The sequence below is a fragment of the Cicer arietinum genome, chromosome 7 (genome assembly GCF_000331145.2).
Source record: "Cicer arietinum cultivar CDC Frontier isolate Library 1 chromosome 7, Cicar.CDCFrontier_v2.0, whole genome shotgun sequence".
Taxonomy (NCBI): domain Eukaryota; kingdom Viridiplantae; phylum Streptophyta; class Magnoliopsida; order Fabales; family Fabaceae; genus Cicer; species Cicer arietinum.
In genome coordinates, this window is record NC_021166.2 from 8720236 (window position 1) to 8735427 (window position 15192).

Below are 15192 nucleotides of genomic sequence, written 5' to 3' on the forward strand. Positions count from 1 at the left end.
TTTGAATTATAATCAACTAATTGATATATAATCAGTAAATTTTATTTTTAATGTAAATAAATATATTTTCTTTTTTTTTAGGAAAAAAATTATATATATTATAGACCAAAGAAAATAAAAATAAAGTATTTTAATTGATGTCTAAAGAATACATATAAAAATCAAACAGTGCATCATCCGTACGTCGACACGGATTTCTTACTCGTTATAGCATCCAGCATCTTCACATATTTGTAGTTTGATCTCATATTTTAATACATATTATTTTTCCACTATTTTAATACATGTTGTAATTTTATAAAAATTGAAATATTAATTATGGAATCTAAATAGTCCGATTTTAATCTAACTTTCTACAACATACATAATGCGGGAAATGGTAACAAGAGGAAATTCGGATCCAAATTAGTAGTCCCTATATCTATATAAAGAAAGCAAAAAGTTACTTTTAAATGTTTTAAGAAAACTAATCGGTGGAAGTGGTTGATTTGGTGTCTAAGCTATAAAGGCTTGGAAATGATGTAATAAGTCTCACGAGTTCAATTCCACTTTTAGAATAATATTAATTAATATTAATGTTAATGTCTCTCAAGTGTTAATGCTTGTTTTATGAAACTGAAATTATTATATCGGAATAAAATCTAAATTGATTGAATTGTAATTATAAAATAATAATATATGATAAAAATAGTTATTGTTTAACTATTTTTTTCATGATTATATTTAAATAAAAGGAGTGTTTTTTTTAGCAAATTTCCTATATTCTTTTGTCTATTTATTATTAGTGTTTATTTTATTTTTTTTTATTTTTTACAACGGTGGTGTTTATTGGAGTAGTAGAGATGATGATTGATTTTATGAAATACCAACCTAAATTTTTAAAACAGTTTTGTCTTTTTCTAAATTTGAAATAACAATTAGTCATATGAGTTCTTATTTTACATATCCATTTTTTCTAAAAACTTATAAAATACTTTGCTTTAAAAAAAATATACTTACATGTTTTATTTTTTAAGTTTTTAATAAATTGCATTTTCAGTTACCTTCTACTCATATATATATATATATATATATAACATAAAAATGAAAATTATTTTGAATTTATAAAAATATAAATTAATTAAAATCAGTAAAAAAATAAAATAAAAATTTATAGAGATTAAATATTATTATCGGTAATATTTTGAATTATAATCAACTAATTGATATATAATCAGTAAATTTTATTTTTAATGTAAATAAATATATTTTCTTTTTTTTTAGGAAAAAAATTATATATATTATAGACCAAAGAAAATAATGTGAATGCTAAAATATTTGGATGTACTGTTTAAAACAATTATATATATATATATATAAACAAAACTTTGTGCAAATTAACAAGATTTATTTTCCATGCTCTATTTTTTTGGTTTTTACTAGGCCGCAACCATGTGAATATTTTTTTTATTAGTAGTTTGTCGCATTTTGGAAATGTGACATTCTACTCATTTTTTTTTTCTTCATTCTTTATATTAAAATAAGATAAATATAAAAATAAATCAATAAAAATAATAATTAAACAATAATAATATAAAATTAATTAAAATTAGTGAAAATAAATATATATATATATATACAAAAATTAATTAGAGTTGTTGATAATATTTTGAATTATGATAAATATATCTTCTTTTGTTATTTCTAAAAAAAAAAACAGAATTTGAGTATATCATAGACCAAATAAAAAAAATGTAGACGTATTAAAATACTTGAAAGTGGTTTTTAAACAGCCGTATATATATTAATTTATATTTCAATAAATAAAATTAACTGCAAAATAAACGGTAGTTGTTAATTTATTTACAATGTCACGAATAATATAAATAGTTAATAAGTAAATAGGTTGTAAAGTACGAGAAAGTTGTTAAAATATTGTCTCTTATTGATAATTCTATTTAATCTCTATAATACTTTTGTATTTTTTTACTAATTTTATATTATTATTAATTAATAAATATAATTTTTAATTACTTTTTTTTTAGTTTTTTATCAATTAATTCAAGAAAATGAGGAAAAAAAAATATGTATAGAAGATTATTATCCTTAATATTTTTTTTCTGCATAGTTGCACCTCGAGGATGCGACCTAATAAAAAAAGTGACATTTAAGTATTTTTTTTAATTAGAATATTTTGAAAAAAATGATATATTAGAATGAAATTAATTAATCACTAATAGTATCTTGAAGCAAAAATATATAAATTTAAATATGCTTTAGATTATTTATCTTTTATTAAATATTTATTTTGGTTTTGTTGTTTTTTTTTTAAATTTACTTTTATCAATTATCTTTTATAAATAATAAATTAATTATTTTTATTATAATTCTTTTAAATAATTGTATAATAAGTGTCATAAATTATTAATATCTAATCTTATATCGGTTATAAAGTTAAGGGCATGACAGACCCTACCCTTAAGCAAATAAGCTAGAGTTTAAGCCTCTAATTTTTCATAATATTAAGACTCAAAATTATACTTCATTTATTGGATACGTCTTATAATGTTTCGCAAGTGATGTCAATAAATAGTCATATAGTAGTGGATGCGATCACCATTAATGCGTGAAATCTCTCGTGATAAAACCTTATATGCCTTGTTATTTTAGTTATTTTAAATTTAATTAACAACTATGTTAGACTTTTCGTATTTTCAATGGTTAATTTTGACTATTTTGAAGAAAAAAATACAGTTAATTTAGAATTTGGCCGCATATCACTTATATATTATTTTTTAATCACCTACACGTTGTTATATTTTTTAAATTTTATTTGCAACTAATTTTTCCATAATTATTTTTTCAGTATTGTTTTTTATTTTCTTATAATTATTGTTATTATATGGGATTTAGATTTTTAAATGCATTACTAAACAATTTCGGCCTATAAAACAAATTGGTTAAGCTCCACCACAATATTTACAAACAATAAAAATACAATATCAACCTAATTTATAATATAAGAATTTAACAACAAAAAATAATTTTGATAAAATTTTATTGTTGATTTTGAAAAAACACCAAACAATATTTTCCTTTAGACCTCAAGATACGTTGAGTCGACTTTAGTTAAATGTGCAAAATTAACAAATACATGATAAAAATATTTTAAAAAAATTCTTATAAATGTCATTCATTTCAAACAATTTATATTTATTTCAAAGCAGGTAAATAAAGTTTTTTGAAATGCAGACTTGTTATTGAGTTAAATAAATATTTTATTTTAATAAATATTGTAGTAGACACATATTAACAATTGTTAGAAGATGTTTAAATGATAAAATATTGCTATAACTTTTGGTGTGATTGCATAAATGACTAAAATATATCATTTATAAAAGATAGATGACAAAAATAAATTAGAAAAATCATAAATAGTCAAAATAAATATTAAATAAAACATAAATGACCAAAATTATATTTAAACAAAAAATATATTGAGTATGTCAAATATGTCATAATATATAATAAGTGGGACTAAAATCGCGACAAACAATATTGATTCTATCAAAATAATTATCAATTTAAACAATGTGCAAATAAAAGTTAAAATGTACTTAATTTATATTTTGGGTCAAATACATCTTAACTTTTACATATATTTATGACCAAATGAAGTGCTAGACATAGTATTGACTTAAAGTTCAATGTTCCTTCATTGTTTTAAGTATAACTAGAGATGACAATAGACCAAACTACATGTGGAAGTTTAGATCAATTCAATAAAAAAAATTATCAATTTTCTGTAATTTTTGTTTTCAACTTTTTTTTGTTGAATTGAAAATTTTATATCATATAGATTATGTAGATAAAATTTTACGCAAATCTAAAATAATTAGATTTATTATTGAGACTTATGAAAATTAACGGATTTAACAACACTGCATAAGTTGTTAATTTTGATGTATTTCGATATTATATAAAAATTATTTTAAATTTGTGTAAAATTTTATTACATGATCTATATGATATAAATTTTAAATTAAAACAGAAAAAATTAAAATAAAATATAATTAAAAGTAATAAAAAAGTTCGATAAAAGTTTGGATTGAGAGAATCTAAAACCGTGTATGATATAACCTACATCATGTCCAATTCAATTTACTTTTTAATTAAAAATATGAGTGTTTAAGTTATCCAAAAAATCTATTAGGCATATCAAATCTCCCCACTTAAGAAAATGATTTTGTGTGTGTGTGGTTATTCTTGTTATATTCGATTTTGTTAATTTTACTAAAATCATGTTATTGTCGATTTTTCCTATAATGTACTTGTTGGTCTACATAAAAGACTTAGTACATTTTTTTTAATAGAACAAAGACTTAACATTTATGTTTTTAAATTTTGGCTGAAAAATGTTGTTATTATTAAGTTAGATATTGTGTTATGGGTTTGATTCTCATAACTCGTATAATATATGTGAATTTCGACTGATATTTAATAATCTGTCTACAAACAAAAAAAAAATTAACACATATAAGTATATTTATAAAAATTTATTATTATTTTTTTATATAGATTTTGTTATAAAATAGACTATTATGTTAGATGGAATTTTTGAATTGTTTTAGGTTATATCTTAAAAAAATTTATAGTGGGAGAAAATCACCCTTAGAAAGCATTTGGGTGGTCTCAGTTTTTTTTTAATACGAGAATCTTATTACTAATCCCAGCTCCTTACTTGCATGTTCGCTCAAACTTAAATATTTTTGTGACAGGGACTTAATAGAAGCCGGTATTGGTCATAATCCAATGTTGAGAGACAATCCAAATGGTACCACTAAAATATTGGTTGACATCCTTAATAATCAATCTATCCGAAAGAAAAAACAAGGTGGGGGTATGAAAAAAATTTACTCTTAATGTCAAAATATTATTATGAAAAATTATGTTTAGAAACTTTCGTATTTATTAAAAGTAAAAAAAAAACAGTAAAAAAAATTCTTTTTTTATATTTTGAAAGTTTAAAATTTTTGAAAGTATGAATAAGGGGTGGAAAATTAAAGTGGGGTGCATAAATGTTATTGGGCCGGATCTCAATTTCAGTATATTGTCCTGTTGGTTTTCCTCCATGGACGGGAATACCAAAAATCATTGCATTACAGTGAAGAACGTAAACAAAAAAATAAATAGATACAATCTCACGAGTGTTCTCTTCTTCGTGCCCGTTTATCTATGTAACAACTCTGTCCCGTTTTTCACTCTCAATTTGAAATATCTCCATTAGAAACAAACGACGAAATAAAAGGATAGAGGTTTCAATTTTCGAATAGGAACAACTAACAAGGAGGCTTCTTAAAGGGAGAGAGATAGGGTTTTCAGTATTCAAAAAATGAAGACAACGAAAGGCGGCAAGGTGATGAACCCTACCGATGCTTATCGAAAGGAGCTTCGCAAGAAAGAATTGAAAAGGGTAATTTTCACTTTCTCTACCTATGTCCCTTTAATTCGTTCTGTTTTAATGTAAATTTGTTCATCGTTTCATCTATTTCATAACCTAATTTATGCTTAGAGATATTTATTTTATCCGTTTCACTACAATTAATTGAAATTGCTAATTGTATTTTGCAAATTTGAATTTGAAAGATGCAAATAGGGTTTTGTGTTTTAAAATCTAAGGAGCTATTTTTGATGAAATGAAGTTAGCTTTATTAATCACTGAGATTTGTGCTCTTCTTTAAGTTGAAATTCTTGCTTTCTATTGTTCTGTTGTGTTGTACTCATGTTTGTATACTTGTCCTCATTTCATCGTTGCTGTTTTTCTTTACAGAATAAGAAAGAAAGAAAGAAGGTGAGGGAGGTCGGGATTTTGAAGAAAGATCCTGAACAAATCAAAAAGCAGATTGATAACTTGGAATTGATGAGTAAGTCTTGCTTTATTTACTAAAGTTTTGCATTTGAAGGAATTGCAATTCCAGTCTCATCTCTTTTGCATCACCATGACCATTAAATAGGCAAAATGTATTTTATGTAACGACAAATGCTAGTAATTACTAATTAGTTGTTGTTAGAAATGTCACTTGTGGATTCGTTCCGCAACCCCTTATCTCCCCAACTCCTATGTTCCTCTACTCAAACCACCAAATACCTTATCAGTCCAATATTTTGGCAAAATGTTTATTGAGCGTTGAAAAAGGACTACTCGATCATATATCTAGTAGTTGTCATGGTTTGAACAATCTCTTCAATATGTGAACTTGTGAGAACCAATTTGTAAGCAATCATAGGAATCAAATGTAGAGCTGCTAGGCTAATCTTAGTGGATCATAACTCTTATCAAATTATAATAATAAAAACATAATGAAAAATACCACGAAATGTGTCATATATAAATGAACAATGTATTAGGTGTATTATACAATACGGTTGGAGATGGTGAAGCTGGAGACACTCTCTTTGACTTGTTTAACAGATAACAAGATTAGCACTTGGATTCAAGAGTTGAATAGAAAGTAAATTTAAATAAAATAAGGGAGTTTTTGTTTTCTACAAGCTCAAATCCAATAATTCTCTAGTCTTCTAAAACAACCACCTGAAGCCTTTTTAAATATAAAAAAATGGATTTGTTTTCTAGTCAAACTCTAATTCTGATTCAGGTGGTGAATCCAGTTATTATCTAATTTTTTCCCTGGTTCACATTTCTGGTAATTGAGTTGTTTGCACGATTCAGAGAGCGAACCACGCAGTTTCTATAGCCATGGCGACAACTGAATGGTAAAAGAAAACTAGCTAGTTCGAGCTACATAAATTATTATATCAACATGATGGTAAATTTCCAATCTTAAATTGGTGAACTTTTAAGAACTCCAATTACAAACATGATATGTAATTTATATCTGTTTAGGGGGTCTGTCTATGCTGTCTTGTTCATTTTGTATTCTTATTCTGTTTCTAATTCCTATTGTTCCACTTTTATTCATGTTAAATGGAGAGAAAATATTGAGAGACATGGTGAATAACTGTGTGTTTCAACTACACAACGGAAGTCTTTTATATAGACTATGATTGTTAAACAAATATAATGGCAGGAATACTTATAGACAAGAATACTTATAGACTATCTATTTTATTTACATACTAATATAATATTTTAACACTCCCCTCAAGTTGGAGCATATAAATCAAATGCACCCAACTTATTACATATATAACTAATTCTAGGACCTGGTAATGACTTTGTAAAAAACATCTGTCAACTAATCATTTGAATTGACAAAGTTAGTGATGATGTCGCCCGATTCAATATTTTCTCTGACAAAATGGCAGTCTATCTCAATATGTTTGGTCCTATCATGAAAAACAGAATTTGAGGCAATGTGCAATGCAGCTTGATTACCACATATTAGTCTCATTGGGCTGGCCTCTTCAAATTGAAGTTCTTTCAATAACTGTTTCAACCAGATGAGTTCACATGTTATTAGTGTCATGATCCTGTATTCTGCCTCAGCGCTGGATATTGCAACAATATTTTATTTTTTGCTCTTCCAAGATATTAAATTTCCTCTGACAAGTACACATTACCTAAAAGTGGATCGTCTATCAATGCGTGAGTCTGTCCAATCGGCATATGAGTAACCAACTATCTGAGTATGTCCTCTATCTTCATAAATGAGACCTTTTTCAGGTGCACTTTTGATATATTTAAGAATTCGGATTACAACATCCATATGTTCTTAGCAAGGAGAATTTAAGAATTGGCTTACCACACTAACAACGAAGGAACTGTCAGGACGGGTGACTGTGAGAAGGTTTAATTTCCCAACCAATCTCCTATATCTTCCTAATAGGTAAGAGTTTGACATTTGGATTCATAGGAGTATCAACTGTCTTGACATTTAATAGACTTGTTTCTTCAAGAATATCCATAACATATTTTCTTTGTGAAATTACAAGGCCATCCTTGGATTGGGCTACCTCAATACCCAAAAGTAACAGAGTTTACCGAGGTTTTAGTCTGAAACTGATTTGAAAGATGTTGTTTCAACTGGAGTATTCCTTGCTGATCACTATCAGTTATAACAATGTCATCCACATAAACAATAAGATAGATGCACCATTGGGTTGAGTGACGATAAAATACAGAGTGATCGACTTCACTACGAATCATACCAAACTCTCGTACTACCGAAATGAATATGCCAAACCAAACTATAGGAGACTGATTAAGACCATAAAATGACTTGTGTAGCCGACAAACCATGGTTGAAGATTTTCCCTAAGCAACAAACCCTGGTGGTTGCTCCATAAAAACTTTCTCTTCAAGACCACCGTACAAAAAGGCATTTTTAATGTCTAGTTGATGGAGTGACCAATGTTGAATTGTTGCAATGGAGAAAAACAGTTTGACAGATGCCATTTTGGCAACAGGTGAGAATGTATCGCTGTAATCCAACCAAAAAATCTGAGTATATCCCTTGGCCACCAAGCGAGCCTTAAATTGATCAATCTTACCATCAGGACCAACCTTTATCGTATAGAGCCAACGACAACCTACTGAAGACTTCCTATGATGTAAAGAGACCAGTTCCCAAGTACAATTGCTTTGTAGAGCACACATCTCATCAAGCATTGCTTGCCTCCACTCACGGTGACATAATGTTTCACCTAGAGATCTAGGAATAGAAACAGAAGACAAAGAAGACAAGCAAGTGTAATGCAAGGGAGAAAGACGATGATAACACAAATCAATATAATGAGGAGATTTATTACGTGTTGTGCGAATATCCTTACGAAGAGCAATAGGAAGGTCATGCTCAGGTGGCAGGGCCGAATCCTGTGGTGGCATCAGAGGAGAGTCTGTAATGGGAACAAGAACAACAAGTACAATGCAGGCGGGTGAGGACGATGATATGTTTGTAGTGGTCGTGGAGGTTGAAGGGCAGACTCGACAGGTTCAATAGGACCAAGAGTGGGCAGAATAGGGATAATTACCTAAGGAGGTTCGACATTAATCTCCTTATCCAACTCCGTAGCTATATGGGTTGGTTCAAAATATGGTACAGACTCGAAAAAGGTAACGTCAACTGATGGAACGTACCGGTGGAGTGTAGGAGAATAACAACGATAGTCCTTTTGGGATCGATGATATCCGAGAAAGACACACTTGAGTGATCAAGCTGACAGTTTATCCAGACCAGGAGATAAATTGTGAACAAAACACGTGGACCCAAAGACACGAGGAGGTAGTGAGTGAATAGGGGTATGAGGAAAGAGGATCGTATGAGGGATATTGCCATCAAGGACATAAGACGACATACAATTGAAAAGGTAGCATGCCGTTAAGACTGCATTCCCCAAAAAACGGAATGGAACATTTCCACGGAGAAGTAAGGTTCGAGTGGTTTCAATGAGATGCCGATTTTTGTGTTTGTTTACCCCATTCTGTTGGGATGTACAAGGACAAGACGTTTGATGAAGAATACCATTGTAAGTCATAAAATTTTGAAATTGATGGGACAAATATTCCCGAGCATTATCACTTCTTAAAGTACGAATAGAAACACCAAATTGATTTTTATTTTCTTGTTAAAATTGCTCAAAAATGAAAAACAACTCATTCATTTTTCATTAAAAATAACCACATACAACGAGAGTAATCATCAATAAAAGTAACAAAATACTTGGACTCTAAAACATACACAGTACGAGAAAACCTTTTATTGACTCGATCAGGAAAATGATTACGAGTGTGTTTCCCTAACTGACATGACTCACAATGAAAAGTGGACTATTTAGACAAACTAGACACCAATTTTTGAAGTTTTGTAAGGCTTGAGTGTCCTAGCTGAGCATGGATAATATGAGGGGAATCTGCGGCAGAGCAAGTCGTGGATGATAGAGAAAGGTAATAGAGTCCTTGAGACTCACATCCGACGCCAACCGTCCGTACCGAACTCCTGCAGGGTAACATTATTATTAGTGAAAGTAATAATATAATCAAGGGACCTAGTCAATCAATTAACTGAAAGTAAATTAAAAGGACATCTAGGTACATAGAGAACATATGCAACTGAAATGGAAGAGTGAATTTGGACATTGCCAACCCATTGAAACTGAGTTTGAGAGCTATTTGCAGAAGTTAATAGTGGGTAAAAAATTAGATATAGAGAGAGAAGAAAAGAGACATTTATTACAGTTGCATGATCAAATGCACTCGAATCTAGAACCCAAGGGTCAAGATAAGATGAATGACAGAGGTAAACAAATGAGTTACCAGTGTGTGCAACCGACGTAGTAAAACCAGAGTTTGAATGACTCTGAACCCATCAGATGAAATCTTCATAATTTGCCAGGGAGCCCTGTGGAGATGGTGTAGTCTGAATAGTGGCAGAAGGGTCAAGCTGAGTTGCATTTATCGCAGGCGAAAGCCCAAGCCGATTGCAATTTTCACATTTGGGACGAGGCTTAGAGTTGGATGATCCTCCACGAGAGTGACTCTGATTATGTCCCATAGATGCAAGGGTAACAGTGTCACCCAGAGCTGAAGTAATAGAGAGATCAACTGGATGTTTTACTGGTATTTGAAGGAGGATCGATGAGGTAGTAGACATATCCAGAACAATAACTGACTAAAAAATTTGATCACGAGTTGCAAAGTACTCCTGGGGTAGGCCATAGAGTGCAAGAAGCATGAAGAAGGTGCTACATTGATCCAACTCCTTCTTTTGTTTAATTGGATTACTTGCAGCAGGAGGGAGAAGTTCATTAAAATCATGAAGTGCACTATGAACGGTGTCAAGATACGAAGAAATTGAGCCATTTATCGTCTTCGGAGTAATGATATTCAACAAGCGGTGACAAACTCCATAGAGACGTTGAGTGTCATTAGTGTAGAGTGCCTTTGCTTGACTTCAAACCGATTCACACGTGAGATGTAGACGGAAACCGGAGTTGAGGACACAGTTTTCCGGAAAAAAAATTCTCAGCGGAGACAATAGGTCCACCAGGTAGTTGAAGATTAGGGTTGTCTCTCAATAGGCTCTGGATACCATGTTAAATGGAGAAAAAATATTGAGAGACATGTTGAATAACTCGTGTGTTTCAACTACACAACGGAAGTCCTTTATATAGACTATGAGTGTTAAACAAATATAATGGCAAAAATACTTACAGTCAAAATACTTACAGACTATCTATTTTATTTACATACTAATATAATATTTTAACAATTCCAAACTGGTATGGACGTAATGAATCCTTTAGTTGTTTCCCTGTCATGTAGTAAGTAGTATAACTATAACTTATGATTGAGATGACAGTTTAGATGCTTTTTTCTATATTGATAAAAAAAGATGATTTTGGCTAATCACTGCATGTTATTGGTTGTGGCAGAGGCTGATGGCGCCTTGGATAAAGCAAGAAAGCACAAGAAGAGACAACTACAAGATACACTTAATCTTGTCATGAAGAAGAGGAAGGTAACAACATAAACATGTCTGTTTTGTATTGGGCCTCTTTGCTTATTCTCCTATATAACTTTGCAGATTGTCCTGTAGTTGTGTGATGTGCACAATTATGTGCTCTTGAGTGTAAAAAAGAAAAAACAGAGAACTGATCTCTGGATTGTTGAAGCCAATATCTAAGCTATTTTCTCTTGATGAGAGACAATTTTCAATACCCTGAGCCTGACAACTTTGCAGAAGGTTTCCTGTCAAACTTCTTTCCATCTTTGACGTAGTGAAGGAAAACCTGGTGGGTTTCTAGATAGTGAGAGTCAGTTAATGTTTTTTTGAGTATGGTAGAAACATGCTACTGTCAATGTCAATTTATGAAAAATAGTCACTAGCTCGTCACATCACAATTCAGCGAGTTCTAATTAATCTGTTATGATGAAATTTGTTTTTGGTTCTTTATTGTCCATCGTCTCACATTCTCATTTTTTTCCGACTTAATGTTATCACATATAGTGGTTGCTACTTTCATACCTCTGAACGCCATTTGTAACTTGTACGTTGGTTGATGTACTATTCTTGTTGATAGACAAGTATCACTAAGAGTAGCTGAAGGTCCCCCTTAGGTTTATCATTGCCTCTAAAGTGGTAGTTTATGATTATCAGTGTTGTCAAATACAGCCATGGCGGATTTTTTGCCAACTACTATGGTCAATTTGTGAAGGATGGTGTTGCCATGGCGTTTTATGGCGGCTTTAGGCAGATTTTTTCCTCATAACCTAGAGAAGCATCAATCAGTGGGCATGCTATGATGCAAATTTTTTCTCTTTTTGTCACAAATGGATTAGCCCAGTGGGTTGGGACACTTAAGGATTACCCGTAGGAGGTTTGAATTTCGATTCTTGCCACTAACAATTTTCTCACTGTAACAAGTCAACTACTAACATTATCCTACAAAAATGTAATTTAAACAATATTTGTTTCCATAAGGCATCAGTTCAGTTGTAAAAATTTGGTCTTGTAACTTCATGGGAGATTACCAATGTAAACAGTTATGCATTTGTAGTCATAGTCTATAATGGGTTTTTATTGAAACAAACTTGTAATGGGTCGCTGCTAATTTCAACATCAGACAGACCCATGTAATTTTTTGGTATACATATTACATTTAAGTCTTATTGGACAGGAAAAACCAGAACTTTAAGGAAATGGAGTATTCATGAACTAATTTTGATATTGCTTCAGTAGCTGAAGTTGCCTGTGTTGTGCATTTATATTTTTGTTTAGCCGAGGATGCGTAATTCAACTTTGAATTCAAACACTCCAGTCTACTGTATGCATGATTTGGTTAAATAGTTTCTATTGATGATCTAAGTCTAATATCTTTTGGACAGGAATATGAAGAGAAAATGCGAGAGAAGGGTGAAGCCCCTATTATGTTCAGGTGAATATTTTCATGTTATTTTCAAGTACACATTTATGCCCAATTTGTGTTTGTGTAGTTTACAAATTCTTGAATGTCTTTTGGGCAGTCATTTGGGGCCTCCTCGAAGGAGAACAAGTGCAGAAGAGGAAGAGAGAGTTAACAACCCAACGCCAGAGGTATGATGTGTGCATGTATTTATGTTTCCCTTCCTTCCTCTTCCAATTTACAAAACTAGAGTGGTCTAGGTGTTGTGAATGGTTTTTGAGTTAATAATTGATTTTTACTACAGGACTCTGTTTATTACCATCCTACCTTAAATCCTACTGGGGCTCCACCGCCAGGGAAACCTCCCATGTTTAAATCATCTATAGGTATGCTGAACTTTTCATATTTGACTGGTTAAATAACGGATCTGTAAATGATACTGTTTGACACCTCCCTTATTTAATCAATTTGTATGCTGAACTGCAGGACCTAGAATTCCTTTGTCTGGTGCTTCGTCAAGTACTGCAGCAGAGTCTGAGGATGGAGTATTAGCTGTACCTCCACCTCCGCCACCGCCACCACTGCCTGGTGCTAGTTCATCTGATGGTGCTGTTTTACCTGCATCTTTGCCATTGCCTCCCCCACCTCCCATGCCTCCAAAGCCTGCTGCTGCAGTGCCTACATCATTACCACCACCTCCATTGCCGCCTCCACCTCCTGGTCCTCCACCTAAAGAGCAAGCTGTAAATCGGTCTATACCTCCTCCTCCTCCACCTCTTCAACAGTCTCAGCCACTTCCACCTGGCACAAGTGAAGGTGAAGAAAGAAATCAATCAGCATTGACAGATAATCTATCTTCCAAGGACCCTGGTCAGGTAGGCTTATTTTTAGTTAAATGACTTGTGCTTTATCTTTCAAGGCATGATCTGATAGTTTCAGTATGAAAGGACCTGAAACTATAGATATATTCAAAGTTTAGAAGCATTGGTGCTGTTGTGGGCATTTTTTTAATCCTAAATGATTCAGTGTGGGGATGCTGATATTTTTAAAAATTTAGGATGTGAGTATGGCTGGAAATATTTTAAAACATATTTGTATACTTACAAAAGTAATACTAAAAAACACTAAATTGAAGTACTAAAGACATTTTGAATGTTCTATTGGGTTGCCGACAATTTTTAGTCTATTTCGTTGTGTTTTGTCCACTTCAAAACCAATTTTCAGTGTTTTTAAACGTTTTCAAAGTATGTTCAAGTTGAAAAAGGACAGATATGTAGGCTATTGTCTCCTGTACAGTTGTATGTGTATGACTATTTGATCTTGCATCCAGGTATACCATATGCCACAGGTTTTTGTCTATTCATGCTTGATAGATGACTACTAGACACTTATCATGGTTTCCGAATGGGAAAACATTACATTTGACTGCTCTTAGTTTGAAACCCAGGCTTGCTATGATTATACTTAACATAAGCTTCTTAGGAAATAACATTTTTTTCTTTCTGAAATGTAGGTGCAGCTTCCTCCGCCTCCTCCTCCACCAAGTCGAATGCCACCAAATTCTGGTGCTATTCAGTCTGATGGTGCTGTGGTTTCTACTGACAATAAGAATTCTCTGTCAAACCAGGACATACAAAAAATGCTTCCTGGGCCTCCTCCTCCAAGGCAACAACCTACTGCTCCAGGACCTACATTAATCCCAAGTTTACAGCCTGATGTGTTGCCCCCTGGAATATCTCGGTTCCCACCACCCCCACCACCACCTGATATGAGGCCTCCTCTACCTGTGGCTGGTCTTCCTGGTCAGGCACCACCACCTGGAATGATGGTCCCCCTAATCCCAAGGCCACCATATGGTCCTCCACCTGGGCCTCCTCCAATGATGAGACCGCCACTTCCACCTGGCCCTCCTCCAAACTTTCAGGAAGAGGATCATATGGCAAGTAGACCGCTTCCTCAGAAACCGTCATATGTTAAGTCTGCTGCTTCTACTGTTGTTAAAAGGCCATTAGCTCAGCACACTCCAGAACTCACATCTATGGTAAGTTGATTCATTTTGTGGTATTTTTTTAGCCTGCTTTTATTTTGGCTCTTGAATTTTATTCTTCTCCATACCTCTTATTAAGTACAGATTAAGTTCAACTTAGTTTCAAAACATAACCCTTTTTCAAGTAAAGTTTCTTTCAATAGTGTATATTAATATTTCAAGATCGCTCAATAAGCTAATGGCAACATACTGTATATTATTATGATGCTACTATTCGAGACCAGTTCAAAATAATCTTGTCACTCATTCATGAAAACAATTTTTTTTTTGAACTTGATCTATCTGAGCGTGTCCTGCTTTTGCCG

At 31.9% G+C, this 15192-nt stretch overlaps 1 protein-coding gene across 1 annotated transcript in view; it reads left to right on the top strand.

Annotated features, from left to right (window-relative positions):
- The first annotated feature begins 5217 nt into the window (after window positions 1-5217).
- LOC101497894 (protein EARLY FLOWERING 5) overlaps window positions 5218-15192 on the top strand; it is a 12494-nt gene continuing 2519 nt past the window's right edge. The window contains exons 1-8 of the mRNA XM_004508738.4: window positions 5218-5452; window positions 5810-5903; window positions 11371-11456; window positions 12824-12873; window positions 12962-13031; window positions 13145-13226; window positions 13327-13715; window positions 14354-14881. Of these exons, the coding sequence (XP_004508795.1) occupies window positions 5372-5452; window positions 5810-5903; window positions 11371-11456; window positions 12824-12873; window positions 12962-13031; window positions 13145-13226; window positions 13327-13715; window positions 14354-14881 (1380 nt within the window). The 5' untranslated portion in view covers window positions 5218-5371. The remainder of the gene's footprint in view (window positions 5453-5809; window positions 5904-11370; window positions 11457-12823; window positions 12874-12961; window positions 13032-13144; window positions 13227-13326; window positions 13716-14353; window positions 14882-15192) is intronic.